We start from the raw sequence: 19,605 nt of genomic DNA, 5'->3' as shown, positions 1-19,605 counted from the left end.
TAAAGTATATGTGAACTTTACCCCAAGAGTAGTGCTGTGAAATTTTGAAGGAAAAAGAAATGCCTGAAGAAAGCACTGGAATAAATTTGGATAGCATTTTGGATTACTAGGACCTTTATTCATACTTTTATCTTTGAAATAACTAAACACAGAAAGGGACAGAGGGTGATACCATGGCATCAAATTTATATTATGCAATTTGATATTACAAACTGGTGCTTCATTACTTTATTTTATTTTTTTTGATAGAGCTGAATTACTCTTACAGGCTAATAAATTGTGGCTCATGTGAGTGACATGTACTGTAAATATCATCTATTATAAAGTGCGAAAAATATGACAGCTGTCTTACCACATGTAACCATATGATTGCAGGGCCGTAATTCCTGCAACCTATTAGTACACAAAATATGAAAGAAATATTCCACAAGAATATGCTTAAAAATGATTTGTGTATAATATTCTGATAGTTCGTTGGTCCGTGTAGATGAATGCAGGATGGAGATGCTCAGTACGGACTGAGTACACAAAATGTGAGTGACTAGTGAGTGACACACCTACCCTCTAGGAGGGTAGGCTGCTATATGTACAGCAAGCTGTTTATTAATTGTCCAATATATGTTTACGGAAAAATTCCTGTAAAAAGGAGTTGTAGTGTATTTAATTTGTTTGACATTTAGTTGACAAATTGAAATAAGATATGAGGCTAATAACAGCTGAATAATACTGTATATTTCCACTGTCATCAGTAGCACACTTATTTTGAATATTTGAATTTCAAGTAGATTTGAACATACTTATAAGTGAGGTCTGATAGTATTTATTAGGTCTTGTGAAAATTATGTAAATGTGTGTCCTTTTTTGACAGGCTGTGTTTCCTCACAGTTTCCTTTTCTACTTCTCTATTGTATTTTTTTTCTATTTTTCTAACCACCCTTCGCTTCCATTCTCAAACTCTTTTTATTTTGCCTCCTTCCAGCTCTTCATCTCTTCTCGTGAAGAGCTCCTGCCTGGCCTCAAACGGAGCATTAGAAAGGATCCATCAGCCAGACTAGTATTCTCTAGAGGACATATTCAGTGTGTTGCTCTGTTCTGTTTTTCACTACAATCTGCACAACCCTAGATAGCCTTTTCTGTAGATCACAGGACGTGTTTTAAAATTTCCTGCATAGCTGTGTGGAGGTGCAATTCTATGCCTTATTGGACACTAAGCACCATGCCATGCATATTTCATCACGCTGCCATATATTTACTCTGGGATTTTTATGAATACAAGTCATGTTTATCATAATATGTCATTATGTGTCTTGGTGTATGCAGTGTTTGCATGTATGTAGTGGAGGATGAAAGGTTCAAAGTGGCCTACAGCAGCACAGAGAAGTTATTGTGCCAGATGTATCTCGTGGGTTTTGGAACAGCAGGTAGAGACAGCAGTGTAGCACTTTTAGCCTTGATGCTGGACCAAAACAAAGCCTCATTCATCCCCAAATAACAACATCTGGGTATGCTTAACAGCGTGGATAAATAAACAAGCCCCATGGACGCAAAATCCCCCGCACTCAATCACGAGAACTCCCTTCAAACCATTCCCCCCTTGACATTCCGAAGGCTGTAGGTTGTTGGTCTGTGTCTGGCCCACCAGCACTGATAGTGTGCATCCAATTAATTAGCCAAATGTTATCTCATTAGTGATTGCCAGCAGACTAAAACAAGAATACTCCCTGATAGTTGCAAACAACCTCTGGACAAAATGATTCTCTCCTACTCTATAACCCCTATGATCTGTTGATGCTGAGTAGGAGGATTGAAAGAGAGCCGTGTGAATGTGGTTTGGTCAAAATGTCCATCGTTAAGCAGCTCATGGCGCGGTTTTTTTTCACCCGCTTCTGCAGAGCTTCACTGACTGGCCCCCAGCATATCCTAATGACTCCATAACAGCAGGCAATCTAATGTTTTCTTTGTCTTTAAGTTTTCTGTCTTGGTGGACATCTGCAACATTCGTACACTGCTGTAAGCGAAAGTCAGATCTGACACACTTCTTTATTCCTTCCTTTCTTCAACACCTGTGCCTCAATGTTATTTAAAGCACTCAGGGGTGCTGCACCAAAACATCAGCCACAGGCTATTTACTCCTGCAATTCTGTGTATTGAGTGTGTACTTGTTCTTGTGTCTATGTGTTGGGAGAAACACAGTAACCATGAGCAACAAGTATACCCAGACCTTTACACAAACGGAACATTTTACATGATGTTACTGTACTGCCTCTCTCTCTCTCGCTCTCTCTCTCTCTCTCTCTCTCTCTCTCTCTCTCTCTCTCTCTCTCTCTCTCTCTCTCTCTCTCTCTGTGTGTGTGTGTGTGTGTATGCATAAAATTATATGCGTTATATGCATGCACATGATTTAATCTGAAAATTGTGTATAATTTCATACAGTATATCAAGTAAAACAAACAAAAACAACAACAACAAAACCCATACACAAATTATGAGGTGAGTCAGCAGATGGACGAGCATCCACATGATGAATAAACTACCAAAAAAACACACAAAAAATTAAACAAACAAACAAAAAATTAAACAAACAAACAAAAACCCAACAAAACACAGTGCCGGAGGGAAGGGGAGAGAGTTGAGGGGGCTGTGGACTGTGGCAGGCATGTCATCAGAAACCTTGGCAGACTGGTTAGGTACTCCGAGTTGCACTGATTAACTCCATCCACAAGGTACATGCAAATCAGCGCAGATAAAACAAGATACAAACACTTTCATTTTTGCATTTTAGACACTCTTGATGAGGATGACTGTTATAATGTATAGTACATTTTATGCACTCTTGAACTATACAGCTGAAGTCTGGTGTATTGGTATTGTTTAAAATCTATTAAGAGTAGAATGGCAGTAGCCCAGTTTCTACATTATGCACTTAAAAAAAGATGATGTTGTGACCTTCTCAGTGTTTTTAAATTTTTGTGTGTGTGTGTGTGTTTGTGTGTGTGTGCGTGCGTGCGTGTGTGTGTGTGTGTGTGTGTGTGTTGGGGATGAGGATGAGGATGAGGGGGGATATTTCTTTTGTAAACTGTTTTTGTATTGCTTTTATATGAAGCACTTTGGGCTACTCACTTTGTATGAAAGGTGCTTTATAAAAAAGTTTGATTGATTGACTGATTGATTGACCATGGTTTGACACTCATAATATCATAATATAACTCTTTACAATTTCAATTTTTCCCTGTCATAATTATAGTCATTCAAGAAAACATTTTTTATTCATAATGTATTTGCAAAATTTTATTTATTCTACCATGCGACATACCTTATACTTCCACCTAGTTTCATAATATTCCATTTAGTAGTCCATTAGTAATAGACTCCACCCCTTTATACAGATCCACAACATTTAATGGTGTTGTGTGATCCTGCAGATAGAGAGACATGAAATCAGACAGACAAACTAAGGGAGGTGAAAACATCACATCTTGGTGGAGGTAATAAAACAGGCAAGCATACAATTTCTATATTTCCCTGGGCCTGACGAGATCTACTTCAGATTTACGGGTTTGTTTGTGGAGCAGCTGTACAATGGGGTACATACCCAGTGGTCTCTTATGTACTGATGTAGTATAATGGTGTGTCAGTGCTTATCATCTGTCCTCAGCTCTTCAGGGTTTCAGCAGAAGTAGCAGAATGTCATTTTAGAATCTCCGGGCTTTTCTAAGTCACATGTGTTTCAGCAGTGACACATCCTTGATTATGCTTTTGACAAGTACCGCTCTGTTACTGTGCATGAACACTGTATTACTCAAAATGCCAAATTCATTCTCACTGATAATGAGCTCAATAACCAAGCTATTTACAATGTGATACATAACATGAAACATCAGGCTGAATATGGACTGGGAAGTCGAGATGCAATGATCCAAGCAAGGTTATGCTTTGGCAAAGGATACTGAGAGAAAGCTAAGTACTATTGAGCCATGGAGGTAATTTTCTATCACAGCAAGTTTGATTCAGTCATTGAGATCTTCTAACAGTTAGGTTTATAATTGGGACCCCGTGCAGGGGGAGTAAACCTGAGTGAGTTGTGTCTTTTCTTTTTGAAAATAATGGACAATTACATTAATGGAGTCAGTGACCAAATCTAAACAAAGACAAAATAATGACTCATAATGTGGATGTTGGAAGAGAGTTGCATTTACAAACTGCTGGAAAAACTGGTAATTCGGTTAATTGAAAAAAAATCTCTACTCCAACTTTATTCTACACACATGGAAATATAGGAGTCCATCTTGTTATCCACCAACAGATAGCGAGTAAAAAAGTTGATGCATGGAGTCCTGTGTTGTATGCTCTTTCTTTTGTTTTAAAAATCGTGTCTACTGAGATGCCACTCTGAGTAAAGCATGTTTGAGCTTTGGATTCCTGGAAGATAATACACTGTGTTTTATGATGAATTGACCAAAAGAGAAGGTATACCAATCCTAAAAAATTGCTAAAATGAATTTGTTTAATATGATGTTTGATATTTTATATATATATATATATATATATATATATATATATATATATATATATATATATATATATATATATATATATATATATATATATATATATATATATATAAATAAAAAGTCCCTCTCACCCTTGTGGGGTGGTATCTGTGTGTCATCCTCAAGCTCGGGTCCTCTACCAGAGGCCCGGGAGTCTGAGGGTTCTGCGCAGTATCTTAGCTGTTCCCTTGACTGCGCTCTTCTGGACTGAGGCTTCAGATGTTGTTCCAGGAATCTGCTGGAGCCACTCTTCCAGTTTGGGGGTCACTGCCCCAAGTTCTCCTACTACCACGGGGACCACATTAACCTTGACCTTCCACATCTGTTCCAGCTGTTCTTTCAACCCTTGATACTTCTCAATCTTTTCGTGTTCCTTCTTCCTGATGTTGGCGTCAGCTGGAATCGCCACATCTATCACCACTGCTCTCTTCTGCTCTTTGTCCATCACCACTATGTGGTGATGGACTCCTGCATTCAAGTCAGTTGACTTAACCACTGTACTATCCAGCTGCTTATGTGTGTATATATATATATATATATATATATATATATATATATATATATATATATATATATATATATATATATATATATATATATAGTTTGTGTTATTATTCTTTTGTTCTACACTGCCCGGCCAAAAGAAAGTCACACTCTAATATTTCGTGGGACTGCCTGTAGCTTTGATTGTGGTGCGCATTTGCCGCGGCATTGTTTCGACAACCTCGTACAACGTCACAGCATTTATTTCTGTCCAGAATTGCAATAATTTTTGGCCTAGTTCTTGTATTGATAATAGGAGTCAAACCACTCTGCAAGGTCTTCTCCAGCACATCCCACAGACTTTGAAAGGGGTTAAGCTCAGGGCTGTGTAGGCCAATTGATGTTTTGTTCTTTTGTATTTCAGGTAATTTCAGGTATCAGGCTTAGTTTCTACATGATCTCTAAGCAGGCATTCACACTTCATCTGCTGCTGCCCAAGTGGGTCACTGATCATGCCAATCTATGTACATATACATTATTTTATATATTATATTGGTATAATAGCAAAGCATAAAGTACCCCTGATTAATGACTGGCTCTTTTGCCACAAAAAAGCAGACAGATATTAAAGTATAATGATTTTCTGTAATCATTACACAAACTGTCACACATACTGTGATTTTTTTTTAGCTTCATGCACAAATTTTTTTCAAGCTCTGCATGATTAAAAGTTAGGGAACAAATACATCACGGACTTAACAATTTCATAAATTCACTTTACAATGTCATAATCATTCAATCACCAATACAAAACAAACATGTTCCATGATTATCAGGACTGTAAATAATTCCTCTGCTCAAGGCTACATTCCATGCAGTCCTTTCCCTTTTTTCTATCAGCGCCCCAGATCATCTACAGTCTCATTTGAAGGAATTCAGCTTGGTGTCTCTGGGGCACCATTGCTCTCTGAGGTTTCTCCAGCATTTGTGATAATGTGGATCTTGGTTAGACTCCTCACATGTCAATTATGGGTGCCTGTTTTGCGATAAACTTGATCATTAATGCGTAAGAGTGACTAACTCTCTATGTAAGCCCTGAATTTCTTCACATGCCTCAGAGGAATATGAATACATATTCTTATGAAAGTAGAATTGATGGACAGTGGTTTTACATGAAAGACCTGTTAAACCACTGAAAACAGTAAATGAGAGGGAGACTCTGTTTTATTGAAATGAGGATATAAAGTATAAAGGAAAATTAAAAATATGCACAATTAAAGGGAAACTATGAAATATTTGACTTTTTTAAATAGTTTTTTTTTTTTAAATATTAGCCAGGTTTGAGGTATATGGAGATGTAGCAATAAATGCAGTTATTTACTGACGTTTTTAAAATTAATTAAATTAGTTTGGTATTCATTCAATATAAATTTCCATAATCTGTTAATTAGATTAGTTGAAATATGAAAATGTATCCTACTTGTGGTTTTATTAGTAGTCACCACGACTCAATAAAAAATGACATAAGAGGTCACCAGTACATGTTGTTTCTGTAATAAGTCTCAGCAAATACTCACAATCCAGTGTAATGTTAATGAGAAGTAAAACAGGTCCAAAAATATTTTTTTTAAATGGTCTTTGAAATATTTTTTTTTTAATTAATATTATTAATATTAATAATACCCACCAAACAATTAGGGTGTTTGTTGTTTTTTTCAATTTGTTTTGTCAAACGAAAGGACAAAATTAGAGCAATTTGTTATAAGTGCTCTTTTCGGATGAAAACTGATGAATTCAGCACTCTTTGAAGCTTGATATACAAACAGAGACAGGACTGACTGTTAAACATTACTAAAAAAAATAATCTCATGGTCTCTCAAGTAAAAGAACTGGCTTATTTTGCATGTGTGTTTTTATATCAGATGAAATTAAAACAAATACCACCTGAAGCACAGACAGCATTATTTATTTCTGAATTGTGATACATGTTAATCAGGGGAGAAGCCAGATAGTAGCAATGGCTTACAGAAGAATGTCTCAGTGATGACTAACTGTATCAAAAATTATCTTGAACATTTTGGGTTTTTTTTGTTTCTGGATAGTTTCTACTGAGACACTATTTTTACTTTAAATATTTCTCATTTTAGTGAAGATATGTGATTTTACGCTATTATGGTCTGCAGGATCTGGAACAGCCTTGATATTGACATTAAGTCGGAAAATAAATTTTGATACAGAATCTGAAATCTGCAAATATTGATGTCTCTTCCTATTTAAAGATTTAGTTTCTTGAAATAAACTCAATTAACATCATCGACTCATCTTATTACTGTGAAGAAAGATCTTGTGATAATGCAGTATATATTATACAATATATAGTATGCAGTAGGTAGCATATTATGAAGACACTAAACATTTCACTTCATGCTGAAATGTCCCAAATACAAGTCATTCATCATTTTATCCTCCTCAAAATCCTTAATCATCCATACTCTCCACACTCGTTCACTTTTAGGACTTAAGGCTTGTTTGCAATCCAACTCTCTGGATGTCTGGAGAGAAACAGCTGATCCTATTTCTTTCTTTTCTTTCTTTTTTCGTGTGCTCTTTATCAAACTTTCTAAAAGGTTTTGAAATGTTGCCAGGCCTTCACACAACAGCACAACAAACTCAACAACCTAACTGATGCTGTCTACAATGCTGTTAATTTGTTACTGAAATATTTTCGAATAAAGTAAATTGCTGCCAAAGTTATTTATTCACTGGGTTTTGTACTAATGACAATTCTGAGAGATTCCGAGAGTTGCTGTTGTGTAATCAGGCCTTTGACACCAGTTATCGGGGTTTTGCGCAGTGATTCCCATGTTGTAGTCTTGGCTAACTTTCCTAAACTGCTTGGTAGCCCCATTTAACCCATAACTTTACTTTAATCATGGCGGGAATTCAACAAGCTGATGAAACGTCCTGTGAAAAATCCAGTGCATGTTTAGATGATTGAACAAGGCAATTTGTGCAGATATGTCAGGCTGAAAATGTACGCTGCTAATCTCCCGTTCCATGGAATCCAAATAGTGTTGTCTTAGATTGAGATGTGGTGACCGTGGAGGTGATTTGACCAAAGTGAACTCACTGTAATGTTCAATGAAAGAGTTTGAGATGATTAATATTTTTCGCTTCTGTGGCTAAGCATTAGATGATGAGTGGACTGCAGCTGCAAAACGATGCACATGATCAGAAACGATACTGAGGTAGACTGTGACATTTAAAGAATGTTTACTTGGTATTTAGGGGCCTATTATGTGCCAAGAAAATGTCCCCCAAACCAGCCTGTTCTTGTGACACAAGGCAGGGTGGATCCATAGCCTCATGTTGTTTACATTTAATTGTGATCCTGCCGGCAGGGATAGCAATTTTTCCAACCAGGCAATGAATTTCAAATCTTCCTATTCTGGTGAGTCTATGCCAGCTGAAGCCTCAGATATGGCACTGTTGTAACATACAGTAATTTGAGTATGTATTGATTCCCTGTCACCAGTCTGGTTACTCTCCTCTTATGTCTTTCATTGATGAGGAGTTTCACACAGAACTTTCACTGCATGATTTTTTTTTTGCCTGATGATCTATAAAACTGGGGATAGCTGTGGTAAACATTTCCAGGAGATGTGCAGTTTCTGAGAATACCTAAGTCATTCATGCTGGCATGACCAATTCAAATTGGTTCATTGATAATTGATGATAAGTGTAATCTAATTAAATGGTAACAGAAGTATGCATGTTGTGTCTTGTGCATCAAGTCAGCAGTGGGTGTTTTGAGGCTGAAAGCAATCCATAATTTTGAGTGCCAAAAGAGAAGACATATTACTGACATAGCTGCTACAAAAAGTTATTCTATAAAGTAAATAAAAGAAAGAAAAGAATAGATATACAGAATAAATGAAAGACTTCGGTTCCGTAAAATGATACCTTTGGTACATAATTTTTTATAAGTCAGGATTTTTTAGAAAATGTGAATCACATCATTCATTACCCCTTCCAAGGAAAATTTGTTTTTTCTACCTTTTTGACAAATATAGGGTGGTTTTGAACATTTTTATCAGAAACCAATGAACTACTTGATGGAGAAATGTAATTTGAATTTGGGTATGCAGTTAATGGAATTAATAGAGACTGTCTGGCAGAGGTTTTGATATCTGGCTCAGGGTGCTTTTGTTTGGCTAGAAATTATTATCAAAAAAATATTCTTGATAATACTGAAATCCATTTTCTATAGCAATCTCAGTTTTACCTGAATGTATCCAATCATTTATATGACAGCTATGAAGTTAAATGTTTAGCTAATGTTGGACTTTTGCTTTTCAATTATTTTACAATGGTGTTTTCTTATCCTTCAGATGGCCTCTTAGGACCTCGTGGCCTTGTGGAAGCAACAGAGATGTGTACACAGGAATGCCTTGTCCTGGGACATTCAGACAACTGCTGGATGCCCCCGACATTGGGAACATACCAGCAGCCAAAGTCACCTGTGTCCAGTTTTGGATCTGAGAGGGAGTGGGGTCCCAAAGACAAACTCCTCAATGGACACACTCTGACCAGAACCTGGAAAAATGAAAGTGGGCAGTCAGAGCCATTTGGTGACAGGAAGCAATTTGGAAGTGGACAAGGACAATTCACCAGCAGTAGCATGGCTGATATTCCCCTGGTGAGTCTGAGGTCCTGCCAGTCGACCTCTTGCCCAGACAGCCCAAAGGACCAGCAGCTATAAGTCAAACTTTGCTTCTTTGCTGTGAGACATCCTTATATTATGACACAGTTTAAAAAAAAAAGCTTTCTCATCTATCATTTCCTGTGTGTTTCATCTCTTCGCACTTAAGTTGATGCTTCTGCAGTGTGACAGCCACATGTACCTTATAAGCCACAAAAGTATAGCGCATATGCTTTGTTTGCTACAAGTCAACTTTGCTATCAATTCAGAGGAAACCTCTGTCTTATGAACTTCCATGGATTTCTTCAACGTAACATTTTTGTCCACTTCATGTGTGACAAGTGGAGAAAGTACATGCGTAAACTGGAAAAAATGACAACAAACTACAAGAAAAAAAAAAAACTATGATGGCTTACTAGTATATACAAATGTTTGTGGTGTGGTTGTTATTGAGTTGTTCAGGACTATATTTATCGACACAAAGAATATTGAGTTATGTTGCAGAAGTGTTGATCTAATGTCACAGTTAGTGGACACTTGTTTATTCTGTCATTGTCTATGTGTTTGTAAATAAGACTTATTAACCACTATCATGTACTCGTAATAACCACAGTGAATAGGGCAGTTCTTGGCTGTTGTAACCTTAATGGCTTGTTACCAAGATTTTGGATTTCAACTGGACAAAGATCTATAATATGTCATAATGTACAAAAACAAGAAACATTTACCCAAGTCTTTACAGAACAACATATATTTCATATGTTCATATGATTTAAAACACATTTCCTTCCCATAATATAATTACTGCTGCCAATATTTCGTAATAATTTTATTAATCTACTGCAAAATCACTGGCGAACTTTTGTTTTTGGGGAAAAAAAATGAAAATCAAAAAATATTTTGTATGAAAGATGTCTGTGCTCAATATGTGCATTATAAAGACGAAAAAGCTTTTTGAAAGTGCTACTCTATACAAACTTTTGAAGGTGTTCAGTACAATTACGTAGCAATATATTTGTAAATGGCTAAATGTTTTATCTAGCTTTGATCTTATTCCTGTATAGATTTTAATCAATTTGGGAGCAAACTCAGTTTTAACTGCAATCTATTGAACCTCACAATATATATATATATATATATATATATATATATATATATATATATATATATATATATATATATATATATATATATATATATATATATATATATATATAATATATAATTATTATTTATTTCCACTCAGTCTATGGTTTTAAATCACTGTGCCTTCATGATATTTAATTTAAATGACAAGAACATGTTGGCTACAGAAAATATCCTTTCATATAATTAAATACCTATGCATTGAATGTTTGCTGAATGCAAAATAACAAAAACATACCCACACAGTACAAAGGTCAAAATCAAGTTGTTAAATGCAAACACAAAGGTAAGCGCAGATAATGTATCAACGATGAGCAAACATCTGTCATTCCACTGTCTGAAATGTTTTCATTCCACAGCATGGAAGGCAAATTACTCAATGGAATAGCATGCTAAAATATATAACTTAAAAAAGAATGACTTTATTATTTATGTGTCTTTTTTTTCCCCATTGGAATAGACTTGATTTGTGCATCAAAGAAACATTCCATTTGTAAAGCACATTTATATTTATGTCACAACATTAAGAAATTAGATGGGGTGGAGTGATTTGCTTCTCGCAGTATGTCTGTCAGTTGTGAGGGTGTTTGACATCACAGATCGTGAAACAGTTACTCTTTGTTACAGGTATACAGCTACTGCAATAAATGTTTTAATTATCTGTATGCTTAATTTGTCTACAAAATATGAATGTCTGTTGTGTGTGCGGGTAGCACTGCTGCCTCACAGCAAGTTCTTAGGTTCAAGTAATTTCTGTGCAGTTGGTCTGTTCTCCCTGTGTCTGCGTGGGTTTGCTTTGGGATTTTCAGAATTGTCTTTAGGCGTGAGTCTTTTGTGAGGTTCTGTGATATAGTGGCGGCATGCCCGGAGTGTACAGTATCCTCACCTCTAGCCCATAAGTCATGACCTGCGGAGTAGTTCAGAAAATGAATGAATTAATTGTATAGATTCAGCCTAATAAAATTGTATTATTGTATTGAATTAACCTATCAGTCAGTCAGTCAGTCAGTAGGGCTCTTGCGATGGTGGGGTGTCCCGTCCCTGTGCATTGAGCCAACCAGATGAGTCAGTTTTTTCCAACGCTGGCGGTCTTGTGCCAGCTGCTCTGCATCCTCCACAACAACTCCCTGTTGTCAGAGGTCGACCGCATTGACGTCAAGCCATCGGGTGCGGGGCTTGCCTCAAGGTCGTTTCCATCCTGCGGTCTGAGTAGGGAGGAGTCCATGCGAGGTTGAGTCTTGGTGTGCTGGTTGTCTCACAGCTTTAACTTAAGCTGAGCCACCAGCAGGAGGTGGTCAGTGTTGCCAAGCTCTGCTCCTCTGTACACATGTCAAACCACTTCCAGCGTCGGGAGATGAGGATGTGGTCCAACGCTTTCCTGGTTCTGCCATCTGGGCTGTACCAAGTCCAGTGATGGATTAGTTTCCGGGGAAACCAAGTGTCAGCGACAAAGAGGTTGTTGTGGTGGCAGAGAAGGAGAAGGTGGTGACCGTTGTCGTTTGTAAGCCTGTCAGCAAAAGTTGTGCCAACAGGTGAGCCTGTGGACTGATCACTGCTGGAAAGAGTGGCATTGGCGTCAGTGAGAATAATGGTGATGTCATGTGGTGGGGCTTGGCCAACAGCCTGATGGAGTTGGTCAAAGAAGGCATCCTTCACATCCTCATCAGCGACATCGGTGGGAGCATAGGCAACAATTACTGTCATCTTGCCATGTTGGTCGAGAAAGCGAGCCGACAACAGTCTGTTGCTCTGAGGAGTCCAGCTGATGAGTCACTTATGAAGGGCCTTTGGGAAGGCAAGTGCCACGCCATAGAGGCCTGTCCGTCTCTCGGGGCCGCTCCAGATGTAGCAGTGGTCACCTGCTTGTTTCACCATTGCCTTGCCATCGTTCTTCACAGAGCCCTGCCAGAGTGATGTTATAGAGCTCTCGGGACAGCAGAGTGGCAGCTCCGGGCCAAAGGAGTGTCCGGACGTTCCGCGTGGCGACACGGGTCCAACAACGAAGGTTGATCCGTATTTGTTGGTCGGGGGCAGGCTGGGGTCCGTTATCATGTTGGTCAGTCCGACTTCTTGTTCTGGTCAGTTTCGTAACAAAGGGTTTCTCCTGGGTGGGTTGTTAGCCCTCCGCAGGATAGCCGGCTGGTGGGGCTGCCACCTAACGTCTTTGTTTGTCTGAAACTTACCCTGGAGACTGGCCCGCCATGGGTGACCCTACCAGGAGCAAGCTCCCGACGGTATCGCTCTCCAGGGTCACTGGAACGCACAAGCCCCCTCGCCACGCCAAGGACAGACCCAAGAAAGCGGAATTAACCTATACCATCAGAAAATTTAAAAAGTCTTTAGTTCTAAATTCAGCATTCAGCTCTGTACACAAGGTTATATGGTATAATGTTTTTTCCTCCACATTTTTTACACACACACACTCACACACACATACATTATATATACAGGTAGTCGTCGACTTACGACCCATGCAACTTACGACCGATCGACTTTACGACCACAATGTCCGGGTAACGCGGGCATTCCCTCCAGCCACAGTACTCACGCTCTGAGGCTCCCGCGCTCTCTTCAGTCCCCACGGCGCACACACGCTGTTCAGCCACACTGTGAGATCAATAGCCCAGCCCACTACTGATGGGCTGGGCTGCTTAGGAGGCTGTGACGGAGATATGTATGAATGGCGTATGGAAAAACTGTCAAGCGTTACGTGAACTCTTCTGCTGGATTTGAAAGTGACGAATAACTTGATCAGATTCGGGAGAAAATAGTGAAACTGGCAAAAAACCTCTCCTTGGATAACTCACGAATGATCGCACTGTAAGAAGAACTGATCGCGCTGGAAGAAGAAAGAGTGGAAGAAGAAGAGAGAAGAGAAGCAGAGAAAGAAGAGGAGGAAACAGAAAAAATGTTCACCACCAAAGGCTTGTCAGAAGGCTTTTCCCTGTTAAATAAACTCTGTGCACACTTTGAAGAAATGGACATAGAACATAGAAACATTTGCAAGGATTGAACGGATGGCAAACGACGCTTTCCGTCCATATCGTGAAATTTATGAGGAGAAAAAGAAACGAACAATTCAGACAAAGCTCACAATGATTATGAAAAGATCGTCTATCGCTCCCACAAACCCACACGCTGCCCCAGCTGACGATCCGGGTGACCCACAGCCAAGAACCAGCACTGCTGGATTTAATTTTTACTTAAGAGTCGATTTACGACCATGTCGAATTACGACCGATCTGTCGGGACCAATCGGGGTCGTAAGTCGACGACTTCCTGTATATATATATATATATAAAAATCCAAGAGTACATCAGGAAGATGGCCCCAACAGATGAACTGCTCAGTGAATGCCTTAGACAGCAGAAACCTGAGGAGGAAGAGGAGGAGGAGGAGGAGACAACATGGAGGGACAAGCCCCTACACGGCATGTACCACCATCAGATAGAGGAAGTGGCTGATATCAAGAAGACCTACCAATGGCTGAATAAAGCTGGACTGACAGACAGCACAGAGGCACTGATCATGGCAGCACAAGAACAGGCCCTAAGTACAAGGGCAATAGAGGCCAATATCTACCACAGTAGATCTGACCCAAGGTGCAGGCTATGTAAAGAAGCCCCAGAGTCAGTCCAGCATGTGGTAGCAGGGTGTAAGATGCTCGCCAGCTCAGCATACATGGAAAGGCACAACCAAGTAGCTGTGATAGTGTACAGGAACATCTGTACCCGGTATGGACTAGAAGTACCCAAATCCCAATGGGACATACCACCGAAGGTGGTTGAGAACAGCAAGGCTAAGATCCTGTGGGACTTCAGCTTCCAGACCGACAAACAGCTACTGGCTAACAAACCGGACATTGTGGTGATGGACAAAGAGCAGAAGACAGCAGTGGTGATAGATGTGGCGATTCCAGCTGATGCCAACATCAGGAAGAAGGAACACGAAAAGATTGAGAAATATCAAGGGTTGAAAGAACAGCTGGAACAGATGTGGAAGGTTAAGGTTAATGTGGTCCCCGTGGTAGTAGGAGCACTTGGGGCAGTGACCCCCAAACTGGAAAAGTGGCTCCAGCAGATTCCTGGAACAACATCTGAAGCCTCAGTCCAGAAGAGCGCAGTCCTAGGAACAGCTAAGATACTGCGCAGAACCCTCAGACTCCCAGGCCTCTGGTAGAGGACCCGAGCTTGAGGATGACACACAGATACCACCCCACAAGGGTGAGAGGGACATTTTTTTTTTTTTAATATATATATATATATATATATATTTTTTTTTTTACAACCAAAAGATGATTTCCTTCAGTTAAAAGAAATGTTTTGATAACAGTGCAATGCAACTCACAAGAAGTCAACAACAAATTAGCATTAGCATCCTATCAGTGGCCAGTAATGAATGGCCATTCACCCTGGTGAAGTAATTATATTTCCTTTCTTCTTTTAGGTTTCTCTTTCTAACTGTAACCTCATTTGATATATTTATCAACTGTTGCCCAGTGGACCAGACTTAAATTCTTATTTGCCATGCTAGCTATCAACTTGGGCAAGAATAGTTTCTCAGAAGCTTCAAAGCTAATTGCCTTGGAAGTGTGAGGGGAAGTAAATTAGTGTCACGCCACAACCAAGAAAAAAGCTTCCCAATCGCATTTTCTTTTTATATGGCTTTGAGAATATTTTCTCAGGGAATCCTCCATGCGAAAAGTGGAACAGAGTGAATCTTCAGCGGGGAATCAGTCACAGAGAAGGCATGCACTTCAGACAAGTAGAAGAGACAACTCTCCACAAAGATACAGAGGACAGAAACAGCACCATCTACATATTGTCAAGGCCATATTTGAAGATAATGAGAAGACTAATTAATATTAGTCTACTCCAAGACTCCAGCAATAGCTCCATTTCATCTGAAGAATGTGTGAGAATTCACTCTGGATCTTAAACATGACAGACCCTGTGGCCTTGTGAGCTTAAAAAAAATTCAGTTCAGACAGATTCCTGTTTGAATTTCTGGAAGAGGATCTCTCTTGGATGCCAAGATGTAAAACTGGCCAGTTGAATTCTAAAAAGTCCATGTTTCTCCATAAATCAATGTCAGCTGAAGGTAAGTTGTGTTCACTGCTACCTGTCTAAAACAATCAATCTCTCCTCCACACACATCTGCTTTTCAATAAATGACAAATATGGCTATATGAAGTATTCAGCTTCACAGGATTTAAAATGATTCATTAAGCCGAGATTCTGAAACACCTTTAATACCAGGATGAGAAAAAAGAAGAAAAAAATACAGAAAAATAATACACAGAAAAAAAAATCATGATTAGGTTAAACTGAGATTTATGTCTATTTTCAAACAAAAATGTTCTTTAAATGTTGTGCAATTCAGAGCTGAAACAGTGTGAAAATCATTAACAGAACCAAATGCCATACTTAAATCAATCAATGATTGGTAGTTGTACCTTCTAATATTTTGTCTGCTAATCCTGTCTCTTGAGTTTTCAAAGGAAGGATGTTTCTAATTCTTCTACATATTATATGTCTCAGAGAGTTTTGCATGAGATGATATGTAACATTATGATGCACTTACAGGACAACTACTTCCATGAGTTTTCATATTCAGATGAGTCTCATTATACAAACATGCATTCCACAAATTGATGCCAGCAACACATTTTAAGCAAACTGGGGGAGATGCAAGGCAACACTCTATTTTGGTATTATTATTATTAAAGCAACTATGTTTTACATGCAAATGAGTATGAGTTAGTATGTGACAGTATCTCATATTGTGTGGTTGCAGTCCAATTTGAAAATGTATAAATGAAGTTCTGAAAATGTGTTGAAATTTAAAAATGTCAAGACAATTGTGTCACTACGTAGATAGTGTTCATCTTTAAATTGATAGTAATGCTAAGTAAATAGGATGGTGGCGCGTGCACATGCAGCAGCTCCTCTCTCTCCCGATACAGCATTTTGTTTTTTTTTGTGTTTTTTGCGTCTTGTCTGTCCCTGTGTTTGTTCATCTTTGTCATGTCTACTTGCCCCGAGGCGCTCATACTCCCCTGAATTTCTGCTCGACATGCGCAGAACAAGTTTTTTGGACTTAGACCCAGCAGACGCGGAACTGCTACGCGAGTGCGGGCCTGCTCCGGAGGCCTGCTCAACCACCGACTACCACTCCTGCTCCCAGTCTGCAGTCGAAGCACCACAGGCGGAACATGTGGAAGCAGAAGCGGGGCAAGCGCGGAGGCATCCGGGCTAGGCTCACGGCTAGCTATCACCGGCCGGCTATCCCGACCATCACACTCGCCAACGTACGCTCGCTGGACAATAAACTGGACTACATCCGCCTGCTCTGATTATCAACTAAGTCTGTAGATGAGTGTTGGACCGGCTAACGTGCTACCGGGCTGACAGAGGGCTCATCAAGGAGGGAAGACCCGCGGCGGGGGACTGTGTTTACATCAGGGATGCTTGGTGCTGCGACCCTGCTGTGGTTTGCACACACTGTTCTCCTCAGGTGGATCTTAACAGCCATTCTACCTGCCCAGGGAGTTTTCTGCCTTGTTGCTGGTGGCAGTATACATCCCTCCCACCTCCAACAACAACAGAAGTGAGGCACTGAATGATCTCTACCATCTCATCAGTGAGCAGCAGACAACCCACCCAGATGCCTTCCCCATTCTAGCGGGGGACTTTAACCATGCAAACCCCAAGAGTGTGTTTCCAAAATTACATAGACATATCAACTTTGCCACCAGAGGAGCTAACATCCTGGACAATGTCTACACAACACATAAAGATGCCTACAAGGCCCGTGCCCACCCCCTCCCCCCAGCGTGCTCCACTAATCATCGACGGTGCTGCAGTGGAAAGGGTTAGCAGCACCAAGTTCCTGGGTGTGCACAACTCTGAGGACCTGTCCTGGGACCGCAACACCACATCGCTGGCCCAACTCCCTCCCTGCTCTGCCCCTGCCATAGCCTTGAACTCTACCCTCACACTGCCCTGCCCTCCCCCCAGCACCTGTCTACCTATCTCTCTCTCCCCCCATCAACTCAGGGACTATGCACACGTCACTTCCCCTGTTGGATTAAAGAGTATATAGAGATGTTTACCATCCCTTTGTGTTTCGTCAAATACTTCGTGCTGTACTGTCTAGTGTACTGTCAGTGTTGTACTGCCTGTGTTGTATTGCCTGTGTTGTCCTGCCTGTGCTGTATGTCGTGTATATATGGCACATTTGACAATAAAGCTGAATTTGACTTTGATGAAACATAATAAGAATTGCTTAGACATGTATTAACACCAATACACTTACAAGTCTGAAGGTAGATTTTGACAAATTTGCAGAAAACTTCAACACATATTTAAACTATCTAGATTTAAAATACATAACTGTATTGTGTCTTTACATAATTATAAATCTAAGGTACACATTTCATTAATTTAAACAAAAAACTAAAAAAATTGAGTTCCAAATACTACATTGTTCTATAACTTAGGGAAAGCAAACACATGCATGATAATTCCTATATTACTGTCAGCCTTCTACAGAGAAATCAAATGAGGATTTTCCATTTCTGATTTCCAGCTGCCTCACAATTCAGAGAAAAAAAGAATGGTCTTCAACGCCACGTGAATTTGGAGTACCATGGAAATCAGTTTAAAAATGGAAATGAAAGCATTGATGTTTAAAAATCAGTGCACTGTCTTCCACAGACTTGAAAGGACAATCTTTATAGATGTCTGTGTGCATGGTTAGCCTTTCAGAGACTATACATCAAAACCACTGAAATTAACAGTTTCCATTTAAATAAATACCATGACAATATAGTGACAATAGGCATCCTGAGAAGGAAGGAGATGGTCAAATTTTTTGCAGTAAATGATGAGGGAACATGATCTGTGACACACACACAATGACATGTTAGGAGGTTGTCAGGAGAAAGATCACTGCCAGGTTCTCTAAACATGACAAAGTCGTTTGTACCATTACATTCTGTAGTTGCTGTAATACACTACAGGTCAAACCAGTAGAGTGAACACTAAAGTGGCTTTTTAAAAATTATATTTTTTTGTATTGCAAAATGGTTTAAACAAGACTTAAGGCTCTATCTTATGCCCAGTACAAAGTGAAGCACAGCCTCTCATTGTCGGTTTCATTTTTGCACACACACAGAAACACACATACAAAATGTACTTGTCCTTTGTTCCGACAGGAAGGATGTCGTTAAATGAAATGTGCTAAGGTTTATTGTTTGTTCATTGCCCTCTTGAGACATCAAAAAGTGATCGGAACTCTGTCGAAAAAAAAAAAAATAGCTAGTCTAAATCCGTCGGACAGTCACAAAATGATGATGCACAAACCAGCTCTGATACCTTTCTGATTGCCTGTAGACTATATACATTTTGTACATTTTCCTTCCCCACCATGCAAATTAATTAATAAAATTCATTTAGATGAGTTTCTAACTACAGCTACGCTAGTGCCTCTGGGTGTTGCCTATGGGAAAGACATACATGCTAACAAACATAGTTTACGTCCCTGCAATGCACTAGTTGAGGTTGGGGAGTGCTACAGCCAGAATTGACGATGAGAAACCAAAAGTAGCAGAGCATGAGGACTGCTCAGATATAAATGTAGGTTAGGGTGTAAAGCAAAAGCATAAAACTGGACTATCACACTGCAAAATAACTGACATCATCAGTGATTGATGCATCATAT

At 39.4% G+C, this 19,605-nt stretch overlaps 1 protein-coding gene across 4 annotated transcripts in view; it reads left to right on the top strand.

The window, feature by feature from the left end:
• LOC137599383 (protocadherin-9) overlaps positions 1-10,848 on the top strand; it is a 236,245-nt gene extending 225,397 nt beyond the window's left edge. For all 4 annotated transcript variants that reach the window (XM_068320310.1, XM_068320294.1, XM_068320301.1 and 1 more), the window contains one exon: positions 9,425-10,848. In XM_068320310.1, coding sequence (XP_068176411.1) covers positions 9,425-9,795 — 371 coding nt within the window. In that variant the 3' untranslated portion in view covers positions 9,796-10,848. The remainder of the gene's footprint in view (positions 1-9,424) is intronic.
• Positions 10,849-19,605: the final 8,757 nt, after the last annotated feature.

Source organism: Antennarius striatus, chromosome 1 (genome assembly GCF_040054535.1).
Source record: "Antennarius striatus isolate MH-2024 chromosome 1, ASM4005453v1, whole genome shotgun sequence".
Lineage (NCBI taxonomy): Eukaryota > Metazoa > Chordata > Actinopteri > Lophiiformes > Antennariidae > Antennarius > Antennarius striatus.
Note: the sequence above shows the minus strand (reverse complement) of the source record. Positions and strands in the feature narration are given on the sequence as shown.